Raw genomic sequence first — 15,000 nt, 5'->3', positions numbered from 1 at the left:
TGGCTGGTGGAAGGGTCGAATTGTATCAAGGGTAAGAAGAAAGAGCAAGTTCGTTTTCTGTATTTTTTAAGTAATGGAGTTGTCTTTACTTGGTGGCATCTACTCTGCTAGTTGTAGGTCATGTAGAACCTTTTTGCATTATAGATATTTAAGGAGGATTTGGAGGAGAATTTTTGTTCTTTCTTCACATCATTGTTTTGATTGTATGCTTATATTATCAGTATGTCCTCATCATTTTATAACTTCATTGTCATGGTATTGTTGTCTTGCTACATTTGTTATTAGGAAAATAAAGTCACTTGGTCATAATTTGTGGATGAGCATTAGTGTAACATTTGCAGGTGCAAGGGAAAACAAATCTGAAATATGGTAACTATCAGCTAATGCATAGAAATTAGATGAAGTCACAGTGAAGCATAAATTAAAAACACACTAGCATGAATAACACAAAAGCACTAGTAAAATATTTTCAGCATTACATGAAGCAAGTACAGTGAAAAGAGTACTTGATACTCAAGAAATAAACATATCGTACCCAAAACAATAATAAAATCTAAGAAAAAACCCAATACTCTTGTGTACTTTTTCAGTTTATGGTAACCCTTTGTTTCCAGGTCTATGCTCTGTATATTTTATATATTAAATGTATATAGGTAGATTTGCAAGTGCTTAGTTACCAAGGATTCACTTTACCAGACCTCCCTGATCTTTTTTGTTTATATTTTTATTCATTATTATTGTTTTTTAATAATAGCACTGTTATTATTACTGCTAATATTGTTATAATTATTAATATTATTATTACTATTACTATCATCATCATGATCCCATTTTGGCATCATCATTGTTATTATTGCTTTTATTATTTTTATTATTAGTCTTATTTTTTTTTTTCATTTTATTATTATTATTATTTGTTTAATTATTATTATTTATTATTATTATGTATTATTGTTATTATTATTTTATTTGTTTATGTTTACAAGTTTGTTATTCTTTTTGCTGCTTAATTGTAATAGACTATTTTTCATTTTTCCATTGGCTGTATTTCCTGTCATCTATGTATGTGCTTTATTGTTTTTTTTGCTCATGTTATTTTTCTATTATTCTATTATATTATTTTATTATTATTGGTGTTCTTGTCCTTGTTATGTATTTGTTGTTGTTAGTTTTGTTTTTGTCACTATGGTTATCATCATCATCATCATTGTTATTATTAATGATATTATTGTTTTAATATTATTGTTGTTGTTATTATTATTGTTATTATTGATTATTATTATTCTCATCATTATTGTTGTTGTTATTGTTGTTTTCTTTTTCTGTTATTTTTGTTTATTATGATTATCACAATTATTGTTATTTTTATATTTGTTATTATTGTTATTGTTATTACTGTCATTATGATATTGTTATTGTTGATACTTTTTATTATTTTTTATATTAATATTAATATTGTTATTATTGCTATTATTAACATTATTATTATTTATTATTATTATTATTATTATTATTATTATTATTATCATCATAATTATTATTTTTATTGTTATGAATATAACATTGTTACTATCATTAAGAGTTATACAGATGAACCTTTTTTTCTGGCAGGAAGGCTTAACAATTGACTCTGCAAATACTGCAAATTGTCTTGATTTCATTTTATCTATTTCATCTTTAGGATCCTTTTGTGTATGAAAAATAGGTATTCCTTTTCTCAAAGTTGAATATACTTTCTCTTTCAGATGGGATACTTCCAAGAGAATATGTCACCCTGGAAACTGACCCCCTTGCTGGTTGGTAATGCTGCAACCAACAGGTTTTACAGCCGATCCAGTAGTTTCAAGTTTCTAGTGGAACAGTGTTTTCATAACACACACACACACACACACACACAAAATATATATACATATGCATTATATACATATTTATGTCTATATGTATATGCTACATATCTCATATACTGTACAGGGTTAATCTTTCTATGTGAAATGACACCCTGTTTGTATGTCAGTTGCCAAGATTGTTTACATAGCAACTTTACTCATGACTCCTACACCAACAGAGTTAGACATTTGGAGTAGTCTTATTAGGCATGATTGCTTGACATGTAAGAGGTTTGGACCTGGATTTTCTTCTTCTTGAGTTCACACTGTGCCCCCTCCCAACACTCCCAATAATGGCAGACTATGTACTTCACATGATAAACATAGTAAGAGTGAGGGAATGCTTCATATTTGGGTCTTCAAAAATGTGAAATTGTGCATCATATTGGTGTTAATATGTACACAGTGTAGCAGTTCTAGTACTTCAGGGAAGTCTGTCATGGTATTTGGGAAACCCCTGCCAGTAGCAAGTGATATACTTTCTTTAAATGCTTTGCAGCAAGGGGAATTACCTTCTATCTTCCCTCTAAATGTAGAGCAAGTGCAAAAATTGACTGCTCCAATTGGCTCATGTTGCATGGTGGACAAGGAGATAGATCAAGTTGCTAAGTAGTCAGTGTCTCTTGGTCAATTTTTTTTCCAGCTGGGATACAGCAATTAGGGTTTTGTTTCACATCATAAGAGTTGCCCTGGACACTCAATAAGACAGATGGTGTATGTATATATGTATATGTATATGTGTGTATGTGTGTGTGTGTGTATGTGTGTGTGTGTGTGTGTGTGTGTTTGGGTATGTGTGTGTGTGTTTGGGTATGTGTGTGTGTGTTTGGGTGGGTGTGTGTGTTTTGGTGTGAGTGTGTGTGTGTGTGCGCGTGCGTGTGCGTGTGCGTGTGCATGCGCGTGCGCGTGCGTGCGTAATATATATATATATATATATATATATATATATATATATATATATATATATATATATATATATATACTAATATATATATGAATATATATAATAACATATATGCATATATATACATATATACATAGTACATATAATATATATACATACAACATAACAGACAACATACATGACAACATACTACAACATACATGACAACATTTACAATAATATACCAACTAATCCCATACATACATACATTACATACATATCATTACATACATACATACATATACATACTTACATACAGGATACATACATACATACAACATACAACATACATACAACATATATAGTATATATATATATATATAATATATATATGATTATATACACACAATATATTATATATATATATTTATCTGGAATACATGGTATAGTATATTTGTGTGTGTATATTATATATTTCACACACACATATATATATTCATTAACATTATATATTTTTTTTGTGTAATATATAATATATGTATTTGTATATATATATGTAATAACTATATAATTGCCTATGTATGTATAAATATTATATATATATATATAATATAATATATATATATAAATATATATAATATATAATATCATTATAATAATATAATATATATTATTATATATATATATAATTATATTGTTGCAGAAAAAATTGTTTTTGTTAGAGTTGCATATTAAGAAAATTTGACTTTGAAACAATTTTGCATTTGCACTAAGGATGAGGTATCTCTTCTGCTTTGTAGAAAGTTCAGAAACTGTCGTGCCGGCGATTCTGTCATGAGGGTCACATAAAGTAGAACATTGTTTGTCATCTGTAATTTGCGATATCTTGAATTAAGGTAAAACTCCATGTAACTGAATGAGAAGCCCTCAGACCTGGAGAGATTTGACCATTATAATCAGAGGGAAACATCTTGTGCAATATCTCATATGTATTGTTAATTTAACCTTTTCGCTGATGTCCACTTTTTTCTTACATATATTCCATGTATATATATCACTATAGTATATCCAGTAGGTTACAGTTTAGAAGAAACATATATTTGTACGAAATCTCATTATGTGTTTGGTTTCCAAGGAGGAGTAGATATAGTTGCAGCTAGTTCGACGATCTTGTGTGCGTCAGGCATGTATATTTACTTATCAATATATATTAATGATTCCGTTGCATTAGCCTGTGGCTAAAATGAATAATTTGATTCTATTGAAGTATTGCTTTGGGACAACAGCAACCACAAGGTAGACAGAAAGGCCCTTTGAGCAGTGTGTTTGCTCATAATTGACATTTGCAATGGAGTTGTCTAATATATGAAGGTGAATGTGGCATGTTTTATAGTGACATCAGTGCTAGAGGTAACTATTGTTCATATTTAAGAAATAAGATAGTTAACAAGGGGTAGACATGTAGAGAAATGAACATTTTCTATATTGCTTTTTTAGGAAGATAAAAAAAGTGGTGTTTGAAAGAACAAGGGGAAATAAGATGGTTAAGGTGTTACATTACATATTATTTAGAAACTATTTGTATGACAACCTTTTTAAAATTGTCGTTGTTACATATTCCTTCGTTTCAAAGGGGATTGGTGCTGAAGTTTATTCTGAACTTTTTCTGAGACATTTTTGGAGATTTCAGTGTATTAAATGTGTGGTTTGGCCTTTGTCTCTTTAGCACACACTACTCAAGTGCACCCCTTTTTTTTTTTTTTTTTTTTTTTTTTTTTTTTTTTTTTTTTTTTTTTTTTTTTTTTTTTTTTTGTGGGGGGGGGGGGAATTGATCACTCTGAGTGCAATCAAGGTTAACTGTTTATTACTGTAACAGTGTCGATGCTATTGGGATATGAACAAAAGGAATTTTGAAGTGAGAGTTAGGTCTAGGTTTGTGGAAAGTATGTTTTCATGTCACAGTAGATTATAAGATATATATTATATATATATATCATATATATATAATATATTATATATATATATATATATATATATATATATATCTATATAAGATATATTGTCTCTATCTATCTAACATATATATATAATCATATATGTTATAAATATAAATATATACACCTATATAATATATAACTATATATATGATCTAATCTTATAGTCTATATCTATATATATATTAATCACTCCTATAAATATCTCTATCCTATATATATTATATATTCCTCTATATGACTATATACTCATATACTCTATACTGTATTATTATATATATCTATCATACCCTATATATATTATAGATATAGATATAGATATAATATTATATATATATCTATATCTTATATATATATATACTATGCTATAGTCTATCATTAATATTTATAATATTATATATATCGGATATTATATTATAGGATATTATAGTCTATATAGATATTATATATATATAGGATAATTATGACTATCACCGACTATTATATATAATTACTATATTCTATATATATATATATATATATATATATATATGTTGTATATACATATATTATATATATAATAAATATATATGCTATATATATATATATATATATATATTAATATATATATATATATATATCATATATATGTATAATAGATATATAAATATGTGTAATATATATAATATATAATATATCTATATCTATATATTTATACTCTATATATCTAAATATTCTATATGTATATATATTACATATATATATATATATCATGATATATATATATAACATATAGATATAATATATAGATAGATCTAGATATAGGATATAGATTAGACTATAGATATAGAGACATTACATATATATCTATTATATATATATATATCTATATCTATCATTCATACTATATATATAATATCATATGTAATATCTATATCTATCTATCTCTATCTATCTCTCTATATATCTATCTATCTATTATCTATCTATCTACATATATATATTTATATGTATATATTACATTATTATTTATATATATATCATTTATATAATATATTTATATATATAATTATATATATATATATATATAGATAATATAAAATATATATATATATATAGTATATATATTATATATATATATATATACTATATATATATATATAATTATATTTACACTCGTTTTCAGCAGTAAAAGTTGAATGCCAGTTGAACTACAATTGATTTTCTCTTTCCTTATTTTTTTGGACATTTCATAGTACGGTAGTATATGTTAGAAATGGTCAGTTTATATAGGTTATGCTTGGTGTTACATACTTTTTTATCAAAGTTTTATTGGATATATTGAAAGGTGGCATTTATTTACTTACAGATCTATTGAAGTCTTTATTTTCTTTTCATTCCTTCTCCTTCCATATACTTGTTAAAGCATAATTTATTCAGGATCATTTGGTATCCAAGAATACTTTTCATGTTGTGAAGCCAAAAGATTCACGTCTCATATCTCTTCAAATGATTATAATTGATGATTAAGAACCTGAGAACTATAGTTGGTTTTTGTTAAGTACAGTATTATGTTTCATTAAAAAAATGGCAATTTGTAATGACTCCTCCCACTTTTTCTCCCATAAGTATTATATGTTTTGGTTTGCCTTTATCTACTGAATGAGTTGTATGCTGTTACATAGTGTAAGTGAATGTCATTCAGTGTCAGTAGTTTGCTAGATCCACAACTTGTTTTGTTTTTTAGATGATGGTGCTCAATTGAGGTGAAAAAATGAGATGATCAGTTATTCTGGCTTGCTGAATTGAGCCTCAATAAGACACACCTATTCCACTTCATTACCTCATATATATTCATTTTAAATATTCATCAAATATGCTCATGTTGAGTGAGAAAGAGTTAGTGAGTGGTTCTGCATTTTTTGTGTGGGTGTGTCTGTACATGTGTACATGTTTGGATTTGTTAGGTGGGTTGGTATATTGTGGTGTGCGTTGTGCATGTGCGTGTAGTACCATTTGTGCTTTAGAAATCATCTTCATTACAGATCCTCGCACAGCAGAAGCTCAAGCAGTGAATATGTGCAAATACAAATGTTACAAAAGTCCTGTTGCAGAAGTAGCATAATAAATGCCACTTGAAGAAATATGATAATGAAAATAAAGGTCCTCCACATTTCCTCTGAAAGGCTCATTTTATACTTAATTTTAACTGACGTTATTTGTGTATTTGCATTTATATTTCTGGATTATTATTATATGTGTATGTAAAGAAACAGGAATTTAATTTTTGCTCTTCAGTGACTCATCTTTTATTTATGTATTAAATATATGAAGGAAGTAGTACCTTTTCCTCTGGGATGTCATATTTGATTATGATACTTGTTGGGTATTGTATGTCATTTTTTTCTCACAGAATCTTGTAGTTGGATTGATTTTAATGTCTGCAGTCATTATGAGGTTTTTGATATGGATATGCTTTAACATTATTCTGTTCCAGTGATTATCTGCTTGAAATGTACACATTATGGTACATACTTGGCTTTTCCGCACCGCGTCCATATTAGAGGTGCATCTTTTCTCTAGTTCCTTCTTGTTTTCTATTTTGAAATGTGAATAAATCCACTGACTATGATGTAAAAGCTCAAATAGAGGATTATGGCAAGCACGGAGAGACCAATAATAGGACAATAATTGTATCTTTGTCTAAGGATCATGCATTATGTCATCAATCCACTAGATGCATATCAGTTAAGCATTTTAGAATTATTTGTCTTGGTGCATTTTTGACGCAGTGGCTGGTGTACTTTGCAGGTGATATTGGTATTTTGATTAAACAAGTGCTAATGAATGATTTATGTTTCCTGCTTTGATAAATGTTTATTTGGAATATGATTAGAAAAAGGTAGTTAAAAAATACTTACCTTCTTTTAAAGGTATTTAGTGCAGGAAGTGTCGAGGGCGGAGGACACTTGAAATAAAGAAGTAGTATTCCAAGAGTTTCGAGATGTGTTTGTCCTTTGGCTCGTATGCATTTTATTTCATTATCTTCCAATACATACTTCGTGCATTTGTCCATGAGTAGCTGATTGTTAATCATTAACCATGTAAACTTTGTTTGAATTGAATGCTGTATGTGGAATTTAAGGATCAGCTTGGGAATGGTAATAATATCATTTACAGCAGTCTGTCTTTGTTATTATTTTGTTTTATTATAATTGATAACTATATTAGATTAAAAAGTGGAGTGCTCTTCATGTTTTTTCATACCATTCACTTGGGCTGTTCATTAATCTTAACTCACTGTGAGATCTCTTAAATCATACTGCTTTTTGCGGCTACAAGTGGTCCTTGAGTGCCCCCCTCCACTTCATCTATTGCTCCCTTACTGTTCTTAAACAATTTGCTCTCAAAAAGTAACTAAAAATGAAATTTGGTGCATCATTGGTTTGCAGCTGCAACTGGACCCAATATCTGGTTTATAGTTTGTCTTTAAAGGATCCTTTGGCATGTAATCCTTGGCTGTAGGTCCGTCTTAGCAGAATAAGATTTATATTTTTCCTTGGGTTATCATTCTAACACCAACAAGATTCAACAAGACAAATGTGTATAAATATGTCATCTGTATATTTTCCCATCCCTTTAAAATTGTGTTCCTCAGTTTGAATTCTATTTCAGTGTAATACCCTTTTTTTGCAAAATGTGTTGGTCTTTGATCGCATTTGTAACTGAGAAGGTCACTGTGCATAGGAACATAAGTAAAAGAAAATTATCTGAATTTGCACCATTTTCTGCTCTCCTCCAGCTCTCGTACTTCCTCTCTCCATTTGGTCTCTCTTTCCTGTTTTTGTGCAGAGGCATAAAAAGTTTTTGTATATAATATTGCTTAGAACACTAGGTGTTCCATAGGTATGGCATGAATAGATAACAACCAGTGTTAACTATAGTGCTAATCCACATCCTCTTGTCATTATATAGACATTGCTGGAGAGCCATAGTGTAGGCTAAATGCAACTTCACAGCTACACCCTAATCAGCATTTAGGTGAAGATGTGTGCAAACCAACACTTTTAGACAAAGCACTGGTACAATTGATGTATTCTATATGAGATCTACAGCTATTATCATATGATCTAGGTGCTATTGCAGTCTTATTTTTCATTCTATAAGCGTATCTCTGTCTCTTCTTCAGTAATCACCAGTCTTAAACCAATCAACGTCCAAAATTTGTCAGTGTAAGGCACTTTCCTAAGGGGTGGGGCGGGGGGAGGATATATCATATATTTCGTAGGAAATTGGTCCATGTTTCCTCAAATTGGTCACCAGGTCCATCCATAACCCTCAGGCTAATAGGAATACGGGACAAGATTATCATAAATATACTGCCAATGTGAATTATTACTTTACTGCATAAACTTAAAGAATTGGTAGTGATGAATCATAGCTTTTCCATAGCCCTTCTTGTTTTATATGTATTTGTGTGTATATATGTGTTTATGTGTATATATATATATGTGTGTGTGTGCGGGTGCGGGTGCGGGTGCGTGTGTGGGTGCGTGTGTGGGTGTGCGGGTGTGTGTGCGTGTGTGTGCGTGTGTGCGTGTGTGCGTGTGTGTGTGTGTGTGTATATATATATATATATCTATCTATATATATATATATAATACTATATATATATATATATGAGATATATGATATATATATCTATATACACACTACACACACAACACACATACATACATACAATACATACATACATACATACATACACACATACATACATACATAACATACATACCATACATACAAATACATAACATACAACATACATATTTATTTATTTGTAATATATATTATATTATATTAATTATATTTAAATATATCCGAATTTATATATATGTCATTATAATTATGTGTGAATATATGATAGTATACGGTATATATATATATAGTAATATATATATTTATAATATATATATTGATTATTAATTTTATCTGTATTTATATTTTTTTTTTACATTTATATACTTACATACTACAATATTAGTTACATATGTGTGTGGTGTGTGTGTGTGTGTGTTGCGTGTGTGTGTGTGTGTGTGTGTGCGTGTTGTGTGTGTGTGTGTGTGTTGTGTGTTGTGTGTGTGTGTGTGTGTGTAAGTATATATATATAATATATATATAGTATATATATATATTATATATATTTATATATATGTATATATATATATATGATATATATAGTGATATATATAATATATAGTATAGTAGTGTATAAATAATATATATATATAGAATATATGTATATATATATATATATATATATATGTATAATATATAATATATATATATATATATATATATACACATATTTATTATTTTAATAATTTATATACTATATATATTATATATACATATATTTTCTTTCTTTTCTTTTCTTTAGGTAAAGGATATCCTAGTTTGAATATTTAGTATGCTCACAGTATGTAGTTACCATCATATGAGGAAAAAGTCTGGTGTTTATTTGCCACTTGTAATATAATATTACTTCCGAAGGGCAAGTGTGAAATTCCTTTCAGTTGTCAATTTAAAGAGTAAGAAATCAACTCTTTGGACAATCTCTAATGGAATCTGGTACCAGTTAAAATCCGCAGACTTGATGAGATATATAATTCCTGAATACCTTAGTGTTATCTTGTTTTTAATTATTTTTGTAATATTCAGAACAAAAAGCCTCATAAAAAAAAAAAAAATTACTCTAAATCCACGTGTTGCTTAAGCTTCATGGACCCGTCATTTACCAAGGAAAGCTGCAAGTAAAAATATGTTTCATATGATAACGTGACAGAGCCATATATATTGATGTCCAGTATAGGCTTCTTTTCCGTAATATCATCATCTCAGTTAATAAGGTAGTAAGGTAGATTCATACTGCCCTCGAAGTCTCAAGGTGGTAGTCATAGTGCAAAAACATGTTACATCCGTCGTGTATCATTCATAGTATATATAACATTTTTTACATTATAAAAGAATAGCGTTATTACCATGATGGAGGCTTATCAAAGATTTCGCGTCCCTATTCAGAATGCTTTGGCTTAGTGTGGGGATGTAGTTAGTGTTTTGCGTATCAATTGGTATAGGAATCTATTGGTGAGAAAACTGTTTCATGTTACTACATTGCAAACTTTATTCTGTGGATGAATTTCGATGAGACAGTTAAATGTATTGAACTGCTTAATTCTTACTGCTGGAATTGTACAATATATGATATCATATACATAAATACGATCATAGTTTGTCGCTTGGTTGTTTATGGATATATATTTTAATTATAGAGGCCTATTATTTTTATATTACTTTTCATAACAAGTGTCATTATCTGAATTGTATTTTAATAGTTCATGTAGCAGCAATGTATTGCTTGCTTACCCTAGTAATATAATAGTGACAAAAGGATATTTAAAAATCATTTGTAATTTAAGTATTATGTTTTTAGGAAAGTTAAATACATTACAAATTTTGAATGTGACTTGTTCTTCCTTTGCAGTCAAAATACCAACTGAGCGCTAAACAGTCTGACATATTCTATTATTGTCAATTTTTTATAGATCATGTAGTCGTGTGTTCTATCTGCGGTCTTTCAGTATCATAAAATCTCTGTGATTGATCAGTGATTTTTATTTTCCTACAGAATTGAGAAGTATTCTGCCAAGAAAACGAGAGCTAAAGTGAAGTAATATGTTGTTTCCCTCTGTGTCTGTTGTGTCCCTGTTTCCATGAATTTTCCTCTCTCTCTCATCTCGGCTCTCGTCGCGTCCCAGATCATTCTCGTTCTCTTCTCTCGTCATCTCCTCTCTCTCTCTCTCTCTCTCTCTCTCTCTCTCTCTCCTCCTCTGCTCCCCCCTCTCCCCTCCCCCTACCTCCTCCGCACTCCTCCTCCTCCTTCCTCCTCCTCCTCCTCCTAGCCTCCTCCCCCTTCCCTGCCTCTCCTCCCACCTCCGCCCCCCTCCCCTTCCCCCTCCCCTCTCCCTCTCCCTCTCCTCAATCCCTCTCTCTCTCTCTCTCTCTCTCTCTCCTCACTCTCACTCTCTATCTCACTCCTCACTCTTCCTCTCACACTCTCTCTCATGCTCTCTCTCTCTCTCATCACATCTCTAGCCAGCCCTCGTCTGACTCTCTCATCTCTCTCTCGTCTCTCTCTCTCGTCCCTCCCTCCCTCTCCTTCTCCCTCTGTGTATGTGTTTCTTTTGTAGAGAACCCCTATAAACCTCAGATATAATGGAGATGTACTTATTAGGAAGTCATTTAAAAAATATAAAGACACCCATGTCTTTTACTGGTTTTAGAAACCGTCGTATAATTGTCAGAGAATTTCATCATAGAATTTTAGATTTCCTTTTAGTATTTGCATAAAATGTGTAAATCTTACTTTTTTGTAGAAGTCTAGAACAACCTTATCAAGCTATATACGAAACTAAATTCTTTCCAGTGAACCTGTAAACATGTTTAAGTCAATTTATCTATTTTATTAGGCTACATATAGGATACGTTTTCTTTTTATTGGGGGGGGTTTGGGGTTTGGGAGGGGGGGTGTTGGAAGTTTGGTGTTTTGTGTGGGGTTTGGTATAAAGGACTTCTGTTGCTCTTAAAATTGCGGTTAAGATGATTGGTTGTCACAGGCATGAAAAGGAACTATTATGGCTCAAATCAGTATAAGCAATGTAGAGTTTAATTTGATGAGTTGCGACTGATATATCTAAAGCATCAGAACATAGCTAGGTAAAATGGAGGAAATGTGACTGGTATAAAGCTCAAATCACCAGAATAACAGTGACATAGATTGTGAAAAAAGACAACAAATACATGAGAGTTAGATCAAGAGTTTATAGTTAAAATAACAAACCATGATTATGGATTATACAACATAAGCGAATTGGCACATAATAAGCGTAAGGTCCTTTGTATTTGCATGATTGGAACTGATATAATAGCTGGGATATACAATACATCATGTACAGTAACACAATTGTGCCACATTAATAAGTTTAATGATAAAAACTACAGTAAATTATAGGAAAGATCAAATACACAAAATTTATCTCTGAAAAGTTGCGCGATGCTTGCAAATTCCATCAAATTCTTTTGCAATTTCAAAATATAGACACCCCAATCTCTACCCTGCCCTGACACCTACTTCCATTTCCCTCCTCAACATCTTCCTGTAGGCAATCAAGCTAAAACATTCCATCACCCCTCTCCACCACACATTCTCCTCCACCTACCCTCTTCTCTATACCCACCAGATGCTATTTCCACTTCCCTTCTCTCATAAAAAACCTTGTTTCTTAGACCTCCCCAAACAAATCCCTCCAGAAAGATCTAATCGTGACCCAAGATAGGCATGCCCCCCAGCTCATCCATCTCCAAACTCTCTCTCGCCATTTCCTCTACATTCAAAGTAATTTGCCAATATCCATCCTCTTCATATTGCCTCTTATACCCCTCTTCCCACATCCTTCCAACACATCCATTCCCCTCTGCTTAATCTGCATCATCCTTCTCATTAGCCCTTTCTGCTCCCCCCTAGATACACACGTGAGCTACTTGTCATAACAAACCCCTTCCCTGATCTCTCTTCCTCCCTGACATTCTCCTGAAACTGTTATCTAATCACCCCTACACCCCCTTTTCCTAATTCTCATTTTCTAATCCCTTCATTACCTAATGGACATCCTGCAGAAAATCCCATACTTCTTCCTTTGACAACTCTGATCTAATAACCCATGTTATAACTGCCTCACATTCATACCTGTGTCATGCTCCAACCCACCAGCATGCACTCATGGCAATGTTCCTCTCTCAGGGAACACATATCCTACGATCCTGCCCTAGCCTTTTCCTTCCTGTCGCTCTCCTTGCTGATCCCTCAGGTCTGTTGGATCATCCTCATTGAATCCATACCTTTTCATTTGAAACCTATTCTTCTCAGATGCATAGATACCCTCCATTATGATCTAACAGCGCCTTTTATCCTAACTCTTTCCCTCTATTAATTCCCTGTCCTACCGCATTTACTTCCTCAACTGCCGATTGAAGCGAACATCTAAACATTCCAACCCATTCTCCTTAACCACACCCTCCTCACCTACCTCTCCCTCTACCCACAGATGCTATCTCGACTTTCCCTTCTCTCATAATAAACCTTTGTTCTCAGACTCCCCAACCAATATAAGCACTTCTTTTACACCCTTGCCCATAATCCTTTATCCATAGTGCTATATACCTTTATTTCTAGCACATTTATTTGTTTAAAGCCTTAACCATTACCCTCACCCATCTTTGACCCTTCAATGCTATGTTATCCTGAATTGGTATAGCAACTTTTGATAGGTAGTTACATTTAATCATCACTAACCCCTGCTTCACACACTTTTCACTACTGCACTTGTCTATAATGCTGTATAGAGCCTTTGATGGCTAAAGCACATGTATTTTGCCTATGTTTACTAATACCTTTATTTGTCTAAAGGAAATGATAGTCTGTTCATTTTCATATCAGTCATATCAGTATTAGTTTTCATTTATTTGTTCTCCAATATCTAAACATTTTTCAATACAGTTGTTCAGAAAGCAAAAATTTATGCAGAAAGTATTGATAATTAACTTACCTATACTTTGAGTATGTGTGTGCATATGTGTGTATATGTATATATATATATATATATATATATAATGAATAACATACATCTCTATATATATTATATATATCTATAATATAATATCTATATAATAGTATATATTATTATATATATATATATAATATATATTACATATATATATACATATATATATACATTATATATATATATATATATTATATATATATACATATAAGCCGCGGTGGCCGAATGGTTTACAGCATAACGGACTCAAGACTGTCACAACATGGCAAATCTGAGTTCAAAAAAAGGGGTTCGAGTCACCGACCGGCCGCGTTGTTCCCTTGGGCAATGACTTCACACTCGATTGCCTACCTAGCCACTAGGGTGGCCAAGGCCTCCCCAAATTCAAGTGCTGGTCCCAAGGCTCCGGATAAAATAGAGAAAGGATTACCTAAAAAGGTAACACCGGCACTCCTCCGTGGAAGACTGGGGACCCTACCACGTAATCACTTCCAAGAGCTCTCAACACAACTGAAAACTTAAATAAGTATCTGCTTGTGACCACGGCGGCTCAAGACATGAACCTTACCGTTAAAAGA

General features: G+C 31.3%; 1 protein-coding gene across 1 annotated transcript in view; it reads left to right on the top strand.

Annotated features, from left to right (window-relative positions):
- The window catches only part of LOC119576929 (protein vav-1-like), a 33,312-nt gene extending 30,813 nt beyond the window's left edge, over nt 1-2,499 (top strand). Inside the window, exons 8-11 of the mRNA XM_037924584.1 lie at nt 1-31; nt 1,746-1,861; nt 2,015-2,066; nt 2,293-2,499. The exon at nt 1-31 is cut by the window's left edge and continues 135 nt beyond it. Coding sequence (XP_037780512.1) covers nt 1-31; nt 1,746-1,861; nt 2,015-2,066; nt 2,293-2,499 — 406 coding nt within the window. The remainder of the gene's footprint in view (nt 32-1,745; nt 1,862-2,014; nt 2,067-2,292) is intronic.
- Nucleotides 2,500-15,000: the final 12,501 nt, after the last annotated feature.

This window comes from Penaeus monodon, chromosome 1 (assembly GCF_015228065.2).
Source record: "Penaeus monodon isolate SGIC_2016 chromosome 1, NSTDA_Pmon_1, whole genome shotgun sequence".
Lineage (NCBI taxonomy): Eukaryota > Metazoa > Arthropoda > Malacostraca > Decapoda > Penaeidae > Penaeus > Penaeus monodon.
This window is presented reverse-complemented; position numbering and strand designations above follow the sequence as displayed.